A 15313-nucleotide genomic window follows, 5' to 3' on the forward strand; every position below is an offset into this window, starting at 1 on the left:
TTCTGCTTCTGACATTTATTGCTATTGTGTGACCTTGGGTATGTATCTTAACCTGTTTTGGTTCTGTAAAAAGATTGGACTAGACAGCCTCTGAATACCCCTCCACAGCTCTATATCTGTAATCCTATGCCTTCAGCTACCCTTAAAAATCTTTGAGACACTCTCTCTTTTCTTGATCAGAAATTCTTATATGTCCAAATTTTCCTTCACTCCAGAAAATGGTTCTACCCAATTTTCTTTTGGATCTTCTCCCTGAAAATCACTGCCTTCCTCAATTAGGTATTTTCCATCTCATGTTCCAGTCTCATTCTTTCTGCAGCAGGTAACCTGTGTGCATGAGACATTTTGGGATTAGAATTAAGTTCCTAGTAAAAAGTAATTCTCTGGTTAAACTAATTTATTCTTTTTGTTAGTGAACAAAGATTTAAATAAATATCTTTGGGTTAATGTTTCCCAAAGTAATCAACATACACATGTATATATTTTGATTTGGTTTGAAGATGTTTCTGTACATTTGGTTTATTGTGTCAAATTTGCTAAGTCTCATTATTTACTCTAGTCTAAGTTCATGAAATTTTGGGGACAGAGTCAAAAGATGTCCACAGATGGAAGCACATAAGGAATCTCAAATTTTAGCACTGGAGAGACACAATCATTGTCACAATCACAGGCAGAAAACTAACATAGCAATTTAACTCTGAAAAATAAAACATGTTCACATTCAAATATGTCTTGGACTTATCTCTACCAACTAAAAAGCTGTGTATTCTTAGGTATTAATCTATCATAGGACTCAGAGGCAAAAAGGACATTATTTATCACCTAACTCAATCACCACCTTTTACCACTGATTATACTGAGGCTCAGAGAACTTGTGATTTGACCAAGGTCAATAATTAAAGAACTAGATTTTCAATCCCTTTCTTCTGACGCCAAATGTAGTATTTTCCTATAGTAATACCGCATCCTAGAATTCATTTCTAATCTGTCAATTTTGCAAAACCTTCATTTGCTCTACATCTAGAATAACAATTGTTTGTGTATTTTTCCATGACTATTGTTTTAATACATTCAAGGAAAATATGTTTAATCTCAAAATGCTTCTAATGCTCCATTAATGAGAAAAAAGCTAAAAACTATTTAAAGAAATGCCCAGTTGAAAGCACCATCTGCCAGGATTTATATAATGTTCTCCAAATCTCAGATGATACACCTTTAAAAAACACTGGTCTCTTTAGGCTCAATCTTCACTATGTGCCCAGAGGTCACAGAAGCTCAAAACTGGTAGCAATCTTGGAATGCCTATATACATAGGTCAAAGACAGAAAACTCTCATATCCACCAAAACATTCAGAGCAGTTTTTTGATGGTAGATAGGAACTGGAACAAAGTTACCCATCTTTTGTAGAGTGACTAAACTAACTCTGATTTATGAATGCAATATTGCTGTGCCAGAAGAAATGATGAATTCAAAGGGGCATGGGGAAGACATATACATTGATAATGAATAACAAGAACCAGTAAAACAATATACAAACTGATTATAATGTAAATGAAAAGGGAAAGCAAAATTTGAATTATAACCAAGCTTGGTTTCAGAGAATTGATGAGAAAATATACTTCCCTTCCTTCTTTTGGAAGTGGGAGTCTATGAGTGTATTACAATGAATATAATGTCAGATATCCGTTGACATATTGTTTAGGTTTACTGGACTGCTTTTTCTTTTGCTTATTGTCACTAGGTATAGGAAGGGGAAGGATATTCAGAAATAAGTGATACAAAAACAATGTGTTATAATTTGTAATAATGCCTCTTAGCCACTACTTGAAGACCCTCACTGACTAGGAATCCTGCCTGCTGAAGTAGCCCCATCTGCTCTTTTAGGAAATTCTGCTACTTTTTGTTCCTAGTTCTAGAACCTCAGAAGTCAAGTAGATAACTAACTCTGCTTCCACTTAATTGTCCTTTAAATATTTAAGAGTTTTCATGTCTCCCCATGTCTTTTCTTTTTCTGGCTAAATATGTCCAATTCTCTAATCATCATATGAAATTATCTCAAGTCAAAGTCCTTCCCAAAATGTGATATCCAAAACTGAACAGTGCTCTAGATGTGGCTTGACCAGGGAAGAATACTTTGAAAAGCATGCTTGGGAGAGCTATCTCAGCACTTCACTTAAAATCTGATTGTGTCAGCAGTATATTTCTACTCTATGAAAAGGAATAGTACTGAGGCTCCTTTTTAGATTTTTTATAACCTAGTTGTTTCTAGTTTGAATCAATCCAGATATATAACACTGCAATATCTATTTGTAGCAGTATATGGAATGCTTATAGCTATCTTTTTATGATTCCACATTATGACTACCAATCAAAAAGGATTTGGATTGGTTTTAAGAGACCAACCTAGACTGACTTTTAAAGTATATTCTGAGCAGACTTAGAATGAATGATAAAGCATTTAAGCATTTAACTATGTGATAATCATAAAGTGAAATGCTGAAGATACAAATAGAAAAAGCTACAGTCCCTTATATCAAGAAGCTCATACACTAATTGGGGGAAACTCAAAACTTAGTATGTCCAAAACAGAATTTGCTATCTTAAGCCAAAACCTCCTCTTTTGAACTTCTTGTGTCAAGGGCCCAACATCCTTCTAAATTATTCAGGTTCATAATGTCAACCTCGACTTCTCTCATTCACTCCATGTAATGATCAGTTGCCAAATTTTATTAATTTTCTTCTCTACAATACGTCTTGAATATATCTCTTTCTTTCCACTCACTTCAGGCTTTCATCACCTCTTGCCTGGACTATTACAACAGCCTTCTAATTGGTTTACTTGCCTTGAGTCTCTCCCCATTCTACACACAACTTCAACTCAGCTACCAGTGATTTTCCTGAATTGTTGGGTAAAAACATGTCACACCCCTTGCTGAATAAATTCCAGTGGCTGCCTTTTAGCTTCAGATCAAATATAAAACCCTTTATTTTGCATTTAAAGCTCTTCAAAACCTGGCCCTATTAACTCCCCAATCTTGCACTCTAATTTCTTCCATAAACTGTACAATCCAACTGCACTAGCCTATTTTTACTTATGCACAATACTCCTTTCTATCTCTGTGCCTTTGTCCTGGCTGTTCCCTCATCTGTAATTCTCTCTCCTCTGGGGCAGCCAGGTGGTGCAATGGATAGAGCACCAATGCAGGAGTCAGAAGGACCTGAGTTCAAATCTCACTTGAGACACTGGACAATCACTAGCTGTGTGACCTTGGGCAAGTCACTTAACCCCAACTGCCTCATCCTGGGTCATTTCCAGTCATCCTAAAGAATATCCAGTCACTGGATTCAGATGGCTCTGGAGGAGAAGTGAGGCTGATGACCTGCACAGCCCTCCCTCACTCAAAAAAAAGTCAAGTGCAAGTCATGTCATCATTTCTGTGACGGGATGGTCTTCTTTGGCAACGAAGGACAAACACACAATTCTCTCTCCTCTACCCATTGGCTTCCTTTATCAGTTCAAGCATCACCTCTTTTAGGAGGCCTTGCTAGGTCCTTTCAGTTGCTTGTGCTATCTTGTGTTACCTTCCCTGTACTCCACATTCATCTTGTATGCACTAATTTATACATGTGATCTCCCCATCACATTAGAATGTAAGCCCCTTGGACATGACATTAGGATGTAAACTTTGTTTTTGCCTTTTTTTGGTATTGCCAGAGCTCAGCACAGTTCCTGGAACACAGTAAACATTTTCCAAAATGCTTGTTAATTGGTTGGTAAAAAGAGCAGCCTAGTTAAATTGAGAGGTACAATGTCAGGAAGGTTGGTTACAAGGTGATTTGCGCTGCTGTGGCCAAATAAAGTTATCAACAAAGAAATGGAATATTCCAATAAGTTTTGCTGAATGGAGTCTCTTGCTGATGAAATCATAGACATTCAGAGGTATCTTAAATTAAAATTCTCAATGACGTTACCTGAAATAGCACAAAAAAAGCGGAAAAAACACAGTAAAAATTTTTTCTAAAATTTATTCCAGGTCTTTACATTAACAATTGTACCAAATCATAATCAATTTATTTTACATTCAGTGAAATCTAAATATTCTGAAAGCCTTTATAATACTTCTGATCTATATTCTTCTGGTCTGTTCATTAGAAACTGAACCAACTGAAGCAAAAGTTCATCATTGAAGCCTTTAACATCACCATCTTCAATAACTTCAAAGAGAGGCCTGCTCTCTGTTCCCCAACATATATTCTTACGAGGGTTATTCTGATCAGCCTGTACAGTGAGTGCCAAAGTATTTAACTGATAACAGAAGAAGGCAAAATATTTTCCATCTGTGACTACACCCTGGGAGACAAATGGACGGGTAACATCAGCTTCGCTCCAGAATCCTGTAGAAAGATGTTATATTTAAGTTTACATAAATATATATTTTTGTAGGAACACTTACCACATTAGAGAAGATAAAACACAAAGACACTAATCCACAAAGTACCCAAATTCTCACAAATGTTTTCTATTCTGGCCACTCTTATTCCTCTGTGACACACCAATGTGTCTTTACCTTTTTCAAATTATTGCTCATAATGGACCTAAACTTGGGGCAGATCATTTAGCTTCTCTATACATCCATTTCCTCATTTATGAAATGAGAGGGTTGAACTAGATGCCTTCTAATTAGCTCCTCGCCTTTAACTCTAAATTGGATTCGATCTCATCCTTTCAACTCAAGAACTTTCATTCCCAAGATAACTCCATGAATTCTCTAAAATGATGTCGACTCAGGACTGAACTGATTTGATAGATATTTTTGTACAATTCCGTTGTTTTAAATATGAGGAAACTGACACCCAAGGAAAATAAGTAATTTGTTCAAGGTCAAAAGCCAGAACTAGATACAAATTTCCAAACTTAATTGTCTTTTCCACTGCACCAGCTGCAATCTTTTTCATCATTATTTAATACAAACCTTGAGTACATCGCTACCTCCCTATCCTTTCCTAGGATCGCTTTTGATCCTTATCTCCCAAACTCCATTTTTTCTCTTTCTTTCCATTCACCTGAAACTTCAAGCAACATACCTATTTTGATCTTTCCTGTACCATCCTGCATCTTCACCATTCCACTGAAACTATCTCCAGAAAATAATAAAGACTTCAATTTGTCTTCTTGGAAAAATCTAAATTGTCTCTTCATTTTATTTGATTTGACTCCAACACAATCATATCCTTGATCAAGAGGTCCCAACTATAATTTCTGTGACACTGTCTCCTATCAGTTTTTTTCCTATTTCTAAACAGCAACATCATTATTTGCTTCACTGCATCATCTTAATATTTTGTCACTGGCAATAACCAGGGATATATGTCTCCTTTACTCATTTACAATTATATTCTCTAATATATATAAAATTCGATATAATACAGAAAATATAATCTGCTTTTGTGATTTCACTTATTTACATAGAGAAGACTAAAGATTCTGCTTTTCTATAAACAATTCTATCTTATACCTCCTCATACATTTTCACGCAGAAATATCCCAGACATAATACCATAAAATGAAACAGATTCCCAAATTCTTGATTCAGGGCACATCTAAACTTCTAGCATTTTAACAGAAGGTATTATGTGAGGGAAGAAGGGGAAGGAATAGATATGGCCCAAATGAATCATTGGTGAGCTCTCATCATGTATGCTGTATGTGTGTACATACACACATATACATTGTGTATATGTATACACACGTAATTACAAAGAGTAAACTATAATAAAGGAAATTTCAAGTATAGATAAAAGATGTTTATATTAGACACTGTAAGCTACGTGTGTTGCTAATTTGTTTTTTGTGAAATCTACTCTAATTTCTTAGCTTATTAAAAAAAAGTTCACTAAGATTTGGTTTGGTTTTTGTGGACTGCTCTCTTCCTGAATTCTGTGGAAAGATATTCCGCAAAGCCTTTGAACTCTGAGAAACATTTTATTTACCAAGCCTAAATTATAAGAAGTCACATTAGTCAAGCCACATATCCTGACACAATCCTGACATAAACACCACCTCTCAAAGTTGATCAATGAGTCATGAGGGATAAGGAGCCCCAAAAGGCCAATTATGATTTCAGGCACCTACAGCCTAGTCAATCAGTGTCCCCCAAAACCTTCAGGAACAGACCAAAAGACATTGCCTTTGCTACTGGCATATCAGAAGCAGAACTGAACTCCCCCCTCCTCCCAATCCGCTACCTTTTTTTTTTTTCCCTTTTGGAAAAAACAGGATCTAAGTGCAAATCATAACACAGACACACAGATGGGAAAAGTTCATTGTTGGTGTGGAAATATGAAAACGCATTACAGGCAGTTACATTCTATCACCCTATTCCCCTCATCCTGGGACAGCTATACTACAGCCTTCATTATCCCATTGGGATATGGTTATTATATACTGCATCCTGCTTTCACTTCTGGTGTCATAGCTTAGCATGTGAGTCAGGACAAGAAAGGATATGAACTACTGGAAACCTTTTTAGTTTCAGAAAGCTTGACCCTCACCCTTGCAAAATGGGGGCTATTTATCTACAAGTTTATTTGTATTAAGTACTACATAACTACACTATGAAAACAACATGCATTCTTATTCTCAAAGTGAAAATCATTGCAATATTACCACAGGACCTCCAAGCATCCTAACACAAAAACTATAATTATCTTCAACAATCAAAGCTTATGTTTCCATTGTTTCTAAATGTTAAAAATCTGTCGACCTCTTCTCAAGGATACAACTCCAATTAAATTACTCAATTCTTAAAATATCAAGGATATAATTCAAGTATATATCAAACTGTAAAATCAACCTTACCTTGATACATAGCCTGTGCGCCAGTCCATGCAAAAAGACTGGCAATGGCATTGGCTCGATAACCAACTTCTATCTGATCAGCACGATTGTCCTTCAAAAGTCTCTCCCTTTTTATTTTGTCAGGTAACAAATGGAATTGAGTGTGGCCATAACAGCATGGATCTGCTAATCTTGTGCCTGAATTCCAAAGCAAAAAAAAAAAAAAAGAGAGAGAAAAAAATAAATGACAAAACAGAGAAGAATTTCTGTTAAGTGTTACTTTACTACTTGCTTCATACCCTCCTGTGAATTAAACAATTTAAAATTATTTTTCTTCAAATTACCTTTCTTTTCTACAAGCAAAGTGCTCTGTACACAAAACACAATCTTTCCCCCCAAAATATAAGCACAAAGTCACAATGTGTTAACATAAAAATAAAGTGGAATAGTAGCAAATAAGAGGACAGAAATAAGACTAACATTCTACTTCAAGTTGACCTGTTGCTTAGTCAATTACTTGGCGCTCTATTTTCTCTGTGCGTTATTTTCTTCTGCACTGTGATTCTATTAACTAAGTAAATCATGAGCTAAGAAACTATCACTAATAAAAGCATAATAAGTATTTGGGGAAGAAATATCACTGATTTAAAATAGGTTCTAAAGATTAAAAAAGCTAAAATAGACACTGACTACCAACCTTTACAATTGTGAGGAAAGCACTGTTAAACAAAATGTTCTGAGAATATGAATGACTATAAATGCCAATATGTGAAATGGTGACCTTGTACTACGAATCTAACTTAGAGGCACAACTGTGGCATGGTGATATAAGAATCAAGAGATCTGGGTTCTGATTCTAATTTTGGCTTTCTCTGGTTCTATGACTGGAGAAATCAACTGAGTTTCTTAACAATTTCCTTATCTGTAAATAGTGGGATTTGGAGTAGGTGGTCTGGAAGATCTCTTCTGGCTCTGTGAGTTTAAGTACTTCACTTTATAGCCCCTCCACAGCTCATTTATACATTCCTGGCCTCTTGAATCAAGCTTCCCTTTAGTTCCATTTGGGAATATAAACGGTCTCTCTATTTCAACAGCCAACAAGTGTGTATCAGAGGAAAGTAACAAAAATTAGTGACAACTTAGCTTTTAATTTAGGTAAAAGAAAACAATGAACATTTTGTAAATGAAAACCAAAATAACACTTAAAAACAATTTTAGTATTTTAAAAGTACATAGTTTTGAGGCAACAAAGTTGTAAAAATGCCTTTTTTAGAATATCTTTCTTGTTGACAAATTGCGTGTGTGTGTGTATGCGTGTGTGTGTGTATGTATGTACAGAACTACAAAATGGAAGCTAAATTAATTGACAGCATGTATGCCTTTGTGGTTTTCTTAACTGCTTCTTGAATAAGAATAGGTCTGCATCTCTAATGTGAATAGTTCCTAGTATAGGCATACTTCGTTCTTTTGTACTGCTTTTGTTTTTTTTTTGTTTTTTTTTTTTAACAAACTGAAAGTTTGTGGCAACTCTGTGTCTAGCAAGTCTACTGGTGCCATTTTTCCAACAGCGTGTGCTCATAGTATATGTCTATGTCATATCTGGTAATTCTCCCAATATTTCAAACTTTTTCATTATATCTGTTATGGTGATCTGTGATCATTGATCTTTGATGTTACTACTGCAACTGTTTTGGGGCACCACAAACAGCATCCATATAAGACTGCTAAGTTAATAAGATAAATGTTTTGTGTGTTCTGACTGCTCCACCAACCGGCTGTTCTCTGTATCTCTCCCTCTCCTCAGGCCTCTATTCCCTGAGACACAACAATATTGAGGAATTATATAAATTTAGTTGATAAAGCAGTGGCAGAATTTAAGAGGATTGACTCCAATTTTGAAAGATCTTGTACTGTGGGTAAAATGCTATCAAACAGCATTGTATGCCACAGAGAAATCTTTTACGAACAGTCAACTGAAGCAAATTTTGTTGTTGTTTTATTTTAAGAAATTGCCACAGTTACCCCAACCTTCAGCAACCATCACCCCAATCAGTCAGCAGCCATCAACACTGAGGCAAGAACCTCCATCAGCAAAAAGATTATGACTCACTGAAAACTCATATGATGGTCAGCAATTTTTGCAATAAAGTTATTTTTAAGTTAAGATATAGATGAATTTTTTAGACAAATAATGCACACTTAAAAAACTGCAATATAGTATAAACATAATTTTTATATGCACTGAGAAATCAGAAAATTCCTGTGACATTATTACTTCATTATGATTATTTGCTTTGTTGTGGTGGTCTAAAACCAAACCTGCAACATCTTCAAGGTATACCTGTACAAGAATTACAATTCCTGGAGAATGTCTGCATGATATAATATGTAGACTCAAACTTCTAAGCACCAACAATTATTAATTTCTGTCACACACACACACACACAAAATTTACACAAAGAGAACTTTAAACACAAGCTACGTTACCCTTAAGAGAAAAACTCACCTATAAATATGCTATTTTCATACTGTCGTTTGAATAATGGAAGTTTGTCTGGTTTACAATTCTGAACAGGAATTTCTACTGGAACAGAGTAATCCAATGGCACAAACTTAAGGAAAAAAGTCACAAATATTAAATCTTAACAGTAACAAGAGCATATATCCTTTTTTTTTTTTTTACTACCTACAAAAATACATTAATCACTAAATCACTAAATCATTAAAATTGATGTATTAAATGAAATTTTTAAAATACAATTTTGAAACAATTCATTTTTAATTGCATTTAGGAGCAAAAGACAAGTTTGCGAGTCTTCTTGTTCTTCCTCAGAGCTACAAATAGCACAGTTCAAAGATGTAAAAAAAAACAACACACTACTTTGGATAAAGGGATTTTCTCTTATAGCTTAAAACTGTAACTATAAAACTGCACCCAAAAAACTTTTTATAATAGGAAAACCAATAAATTTACTCCTACACAGACACTATTATACTATATGTGTGTATACAGGCATATACATACATACAGACATTTACATATACGTATGTGTACATGTCAAATAACTTCTAGGTTAATACAGCAATAAAGTAAGTACTTCTAGATGGAATATTTGAAAATTGAAAACTGAACAGAAAATCAGAGAGAAAAGGCTCATAATCCTAATTTATAATTATCATATAGCTGGGCAAATTATTTATTCTTAGCTTTTTCCATAAGTAATGAAGTAGTCATAAAGGTCACAGTTTAAAGGAATAAAGATTATATTTAAAGAAAAATCCTTACCTCGGAAAGTTGTTTTGGTATGCGAATCTGGTTATGTGGTCTATCATTTATCTGGTATCGTAATGCATCGACTCTACCTCGACGATGACCTTTTGGAATAATTTCTTCACCACGCCACCAATAAAAGTGAACTGGACGTTTAAAATCTAATAAAAATAGATATATTTTCTTCTAGTGAACTTAAGTATTTTGGTTCTTACACCATAGACCTCTAATTTTGACATTAAATGCTTGATTAATTAAACATTAAATGCCTAAAGCAAACCAGACATCCTAATCCAAATTTAATTATTTTAACAATATTTTTTCAGTGCGTTGAAAGGATTAGGTTTGAGGCTAGTAATTTAACATTAAATTATTCTGATTTAAATACACTGTTGCAGAAGAGGATTCTTGGTGAGAAGCACTAAACTTCTTCACCTACAAAGTAAAAATGCCCGTGGCTACTTGCCTTGTAGGGCTGTCCTGAGAAAAATGATTGGTAAACTTAAAGGTTCTATACAAACGTGAACTATTTTTATTAGTTATTCTGCACCAGCCTCAAGAAAATCTGTTCCTCCTACTTTCTTCATTCTATACCCTTCAATTTTCTCTGGGATTTAGTTACTTAAATTTTTACTTTTGAATTTTCAATCTCTCTCTTGCCTCCCCTCTATCTACAAAAATGCACCTTCTCTTCATTTTTGAATTTAGATCATTCTCTGGTTTTTCTGCATCTGGTTGTATCCTCCTTGTCTTCAACAGCTCTTCTTCCTGTTTCACAAATTAGTGTGTCTTCCAAGGTTCTGTCCCTTTTAATATTTAACTGCCTCTTTACTTTCTCCATATCTCATCTAGTCTCTAGGTGTCAAATGGCATGCATCTCTGTGCATTTGTCCAGCCCAGCAATCACGCTTGCAATGCCCACTCCATCTTCTCCTCTACCTTGGAGAAACATTCCTGTTCTTCAGCACTCAACTCAAAGTATCACTTACTGCACACATCCTTCCTAGATGCCCTAAATGAAGGTGTTCTCTCTCACCTCCACTCTTCCCTACTTGATCTGGATCACATCACCACAACCTGGCATTATACTCATCATTAACTCCCCTCAGCCGGCAGAATATAAGCTCTTTAAGAAAAGAAATGGTTCTTATTTTATCTTTTTATCTACACTACCTAATACAGAGTCTTACACATTGTATAATTTAAGGAATGTTTGTTGAATAACTGAATCTTGGGAGACTATCAGGAAAGAGGGAAAAGGAGAATTACAAAATGTTGAAGAGCCTTAGCTCTTAGCATTTACATTATGGAGCAAAGGGGGAAGATGGAATAGCAACAGCAGCTTGGAATTAAAAAGTAGGAAATGAATCAAAAGAATGTCCCAGAAGGCAAGAAAACAGAAAATGTAAAGGAGAAATGACTGGTCAGTTGCTAAATGTGGCAGAAACCTCCAGGCAGGATGACTGGAAAAGGGCTATTAAGATTTGGCAATTAGGAGATCAACTACACCTTTGAAAGGGACATTCCAGTACTGTCATGGAAACTGAAGCCAGATTACAAGGGGCAGAAAAATGAGAGGATGGGCTGAAGTAAAAATAGAAATTGTAGAAAGACAATAAGAAATCAAAGGAACTAACTTGTTCCTTTGTAAGCAAGAAGACTGAAAATGAAAGAGAAATAGCTAGAAAAGGGGCAGCTGGGTGGTGCGGTGAATAGCGCTCAACCTGGAGTCAAGAAGACTCATCTTCAGAATTATGTGGCCTCAGACACTTAACTAGCTATGTGACCCTAGGCAAATCACTTAACCCTGTTGGCTTCAGTTTCCTCATCTCTAAAATGAGGGGGATAAGGAAATGGCAAAACATTCTACTATCTTCGCAAAGAAAACCCCAAAAGGGGTTGAGAAGTCAGGTATGACTGAAAAATGACTGAACAGTTTGAAAAGACATTCCCTTAGTCAAGGGAAGGATTTTAAAAAAAATGTAGGAATGATCTGTAAGAGTCCATGAAGAGGTAGATATTAAAGAATCAATACAATGTTTGTTAGAACAAGGGCCTGTAAATGAAAGGAAATAAAAGATGAGAAAAGATATAAAATGGTGAAGGAAGAATGGACTTCCTGTCTCAGTTTTTTGCTGAAAATATGGCAGTAGGGTATTGAAAAGCTATGGAATAAGCACCACATGGAATGTGCTAGGGTTAAGCAACTGAGAGGGTCCAAGCGAGGTTACAAAGCATACATTTATAATGGATGAAATGAGGATTTTTTTTATTTTTTCCAGCAAATTCCAGACCAAAGAAAGCAGATAGGGTGTGCCTAAGGTTGAACAGTAGCAAGGTTGAACTACAGTTTCAGGGAAATGAAGTAGTAGGAGACGACAGAAAAGAAATAGTAGTTGAGGATGGGAATTTGAGATCAAGATGTCAGAAATACAGCAGCTGTAAGGTCTACACTGGTAAAGTGTGGATGGAGGGGACACTGTTAACACTGGCTGACGCAGGGCAATGTAGGAAACTTGAGAAGTCAGAGTTTTAGTTTTTAATTCAGCACAGTGCAGTGAAGCTTCGCATGTGGAATCACTATATTAAGAGCTAGAAAGGGTTTTAGAGATGATCTAGTACAGTTGTTTATTTTATCATTTTTAAGAGCATTTACAAATCTGATCTGTCACTGATAAGGCATCTAACTGCAAATGTGCTCCCTTGCCCTGTACCAAATTATTCAATGAATGCTATTTAATTATGAGAATTCTCATTCTGATAAAAGTCAAATCAGTTGTACATATAAAGCCTTAGTTTTCTCATTTTTAAAATGGACGTGATGCCAACAACTTAAAAGATCTGATAGGAATCCATGCAATCATTTATAAAAGGCTTGATAATTGGGGGCAGGGTAGGTTTCCTTTGAATACAGCACAGAACTATCATAGCATTCTTCTTGATAAAATCCAGACTATATTTGGTCATGGTCCCTTTATCTTGCATTCTAAAAACACAGGTGTTTGAGGCCTATTCAATGTACTCAATGCATCAAGTCGTTAGGTTTTAAGTGCACTCTCTCTCCTCTCTCTCTATATATATACAGGCATGCAAATACACAAAGGTATGTATACATTTATCATTTATTTTTTACATCCTTTCTAAATCTCGAGTTTCAAATTGCACAATGGCTTAATTTACAGATCACTTCTCTAGGCCTGTTTGCCCCTGTGACCCTCACAGCACTTTCTTCTAACTTTCATGCACTTTTCATATTCTCTATACTATCCACATTTCTCATCTATCCTCCATAGGAACTGAAATGCCTATGGTCAGTTAGTTACTTATTAGCTGGATCAAAATAAGTTTATTTTAATGTAAGTTTACATAGGATGTGCTTTCAATACCTTTCTAAATAATCCTGCCTCTTCACAACTAGGAGAGTGATTCCATCTCACCAAAGAATCACCGAATGGTAGAGCTAGAAGGGCTTCAGATCTAAAGAAGACCAATGCCTCATTTCACCTGAGTAAACTGAGGCTAAATATAAACTGATCTGTCCGAAAAAATCTGAGTTCAAATCAGTTTCAGAAATGTCCTAGCTATAGGACTCTAGTTGGGCAAGTCACTTAACTTCTGCCCACCTCAGTTTCCTCATCTGTAAAATGGGGTGATTAAAGCACCTACTTCACAAGGCTGTTGTAGAGACAACAACAATAATTATTATAGTTAACATTTATATTGTGGTTACGATGCACCAGGCACTAAAAGTGCTAATCCCTTGAAAACTGTCATTTGATCCTCACAGTGGGACACCCAGTGTTCCACTGCTACTGTCAGGGGAAGGACTGGAACTCAGGTCTTCCTGACTCCAGGCTCTGCCCTCCATCCACCGCATTATCTGGTTACAAAGTTACAATGGCTGCTATTATCATAATTACCATTATTTGTTCAAGGTTATTTTGTTTCTAAGTGTCAAGGTCTGGGACCTTACAGCCTGCACCTGAGACGTGCCAGGATGCCACAAACACCACCTGGGTGGCCCTCTGGGACAGAGCCGGGTCTGGAACCAGGAAGACCAGAGCCCAAATCTGACCAATGACTTGGCTGGGTTGGGGCAAGCTGCTGAACCTGCTTGTCTCGGTTTCGGGGTCTGTAAAATGAGGATAACAACGGCCTCTCCTTCCCAGCTTGGTTTTTGAGCATCACGTGAGATACCTGTAAAGCTGTATCCAAGTATCAGCTACTACTATTACTTTTTCCGTTATCATTATTGGGGCGCCCTCATGGAAAAGAACGTCCCTCGCTTGGTGTAATGGCCCTCAGAATCCGCTGGTTGTAATCCCTGAGCTTCCCCGGGGTGTGAAGTAACGTTTCCTCATGGGCAGGAGGGAAGAGAAGAGGAGGTAACGGGGACGGAAGGCTGGGAAGGGGACGGCAGGCTGGGGGCGGGGCCGGCGGGCGGCACTCACCCAGGGCCGCGGCGGCGAGGCTCGGGTTGTGGGGGGTCAGCAGCCCGGTCAGGGAGGCCACGAGCTGATGGAGGAAGGGCGAGGCCACGGCCTCCTGCTCCCGATAGAGCGGGGCCCGCTGCTTGCGCTTCAGGTGGAAATGCTCCTGCAGGAGGCAGTCGCACACGGCCGAGCGCAGCGGGGCCAGGTCGGCCGGGCCTCCGGGCTCGCCGGGGCCGGGGGGCGGGGGCAGGGGCAGGCCGCTCAGGTAGGCGGTCTTGGTGAAGCTCTGGTACCAGCGGTCGGCGTGGAGGGCGAAGGTCTGCGGGTACACCACGTACTTGAGGCGCTGCAGCTTCGTGAGCACGCGCAGCTTGGCTTCCACCGAGGGCGCGTCGTGCGCCTCCTGATGCCACCGGTCCACCCGACGCTGCCGGGCCGCCTTGCTTTTCGCCGTCAGCGAGGCCACCACCGGCGGGTACCGCGCCGCCGAAGCCACGACCTCAGCCGCGGGAGTGGCGATCTCGGCCGCGGTGTGCAGCGCCCGGCCGCCCGGCCGCAACCTAACCCGAATGGAGGCCGCCATCTTCGTTCCGAGGGCGGGGGTGGAGCTGCGAGGCCGACGATTGGACCGGCTTGCGCGTAGACGCTAAGTAACGAGCCGACCAATCGGAAAGCAAAGTCTCGAGTGCGGCCGTGCGTAAGGACGTAGTGTAAGGGGTTAACGCGACGGAATGACGTCATTAAACGCGGAGCCAATGAAACTTTTCCC

The 15313-nt window shown here is 37.9% G+C and overlaps 1 protein-coding gene across 1 annotated transcript; it reads right to left on the reverse strand.

Annotated features, from left to right (window-relative positions):
* Positions 1-3673: 3673 nt before the first annotated feature.
* Positions 3674-15155, reverse strand: MRPS30 (mitochondrial ribosomal protein S30). The gene is made up of 5 exons (XM_072605678.1): positions 14563-15155; positions 10127-10272; positions 9347-9452; positions 6861-7037; positions 3674-4396 (listed from the first exon to the last, which is right to left on the reverse strand). The coding sequence occupies exons 1-5, from the start codon at positions 15125-15127 to the stop codon at positions 4113-4115; spliced, it is 1278 nt and encodes a 425-aa protein (XP_072461779.1). The 5' UTR covers positions 15128-15155; the 3' UTR covers positions 3674-4112.
* Between the last annotated feature and the right edge of the window lie 158 nt (positions 15156-15313).

Source organism: Notamacropus eugenii, chromosome 4, assembly GCF_028372415.1.
Source record: "Notamacropus eugenii isolate mMacEug1 chromosome 4, mMacEug1.pri_v2, whole genome shotgun sequence".
Lineage (NCBI taxonomy): Eukaryota > Metazoa > Chordata > Mammalia > Diprotodontia > Macropodidae > Notamacropus > Notamacropus eugenii.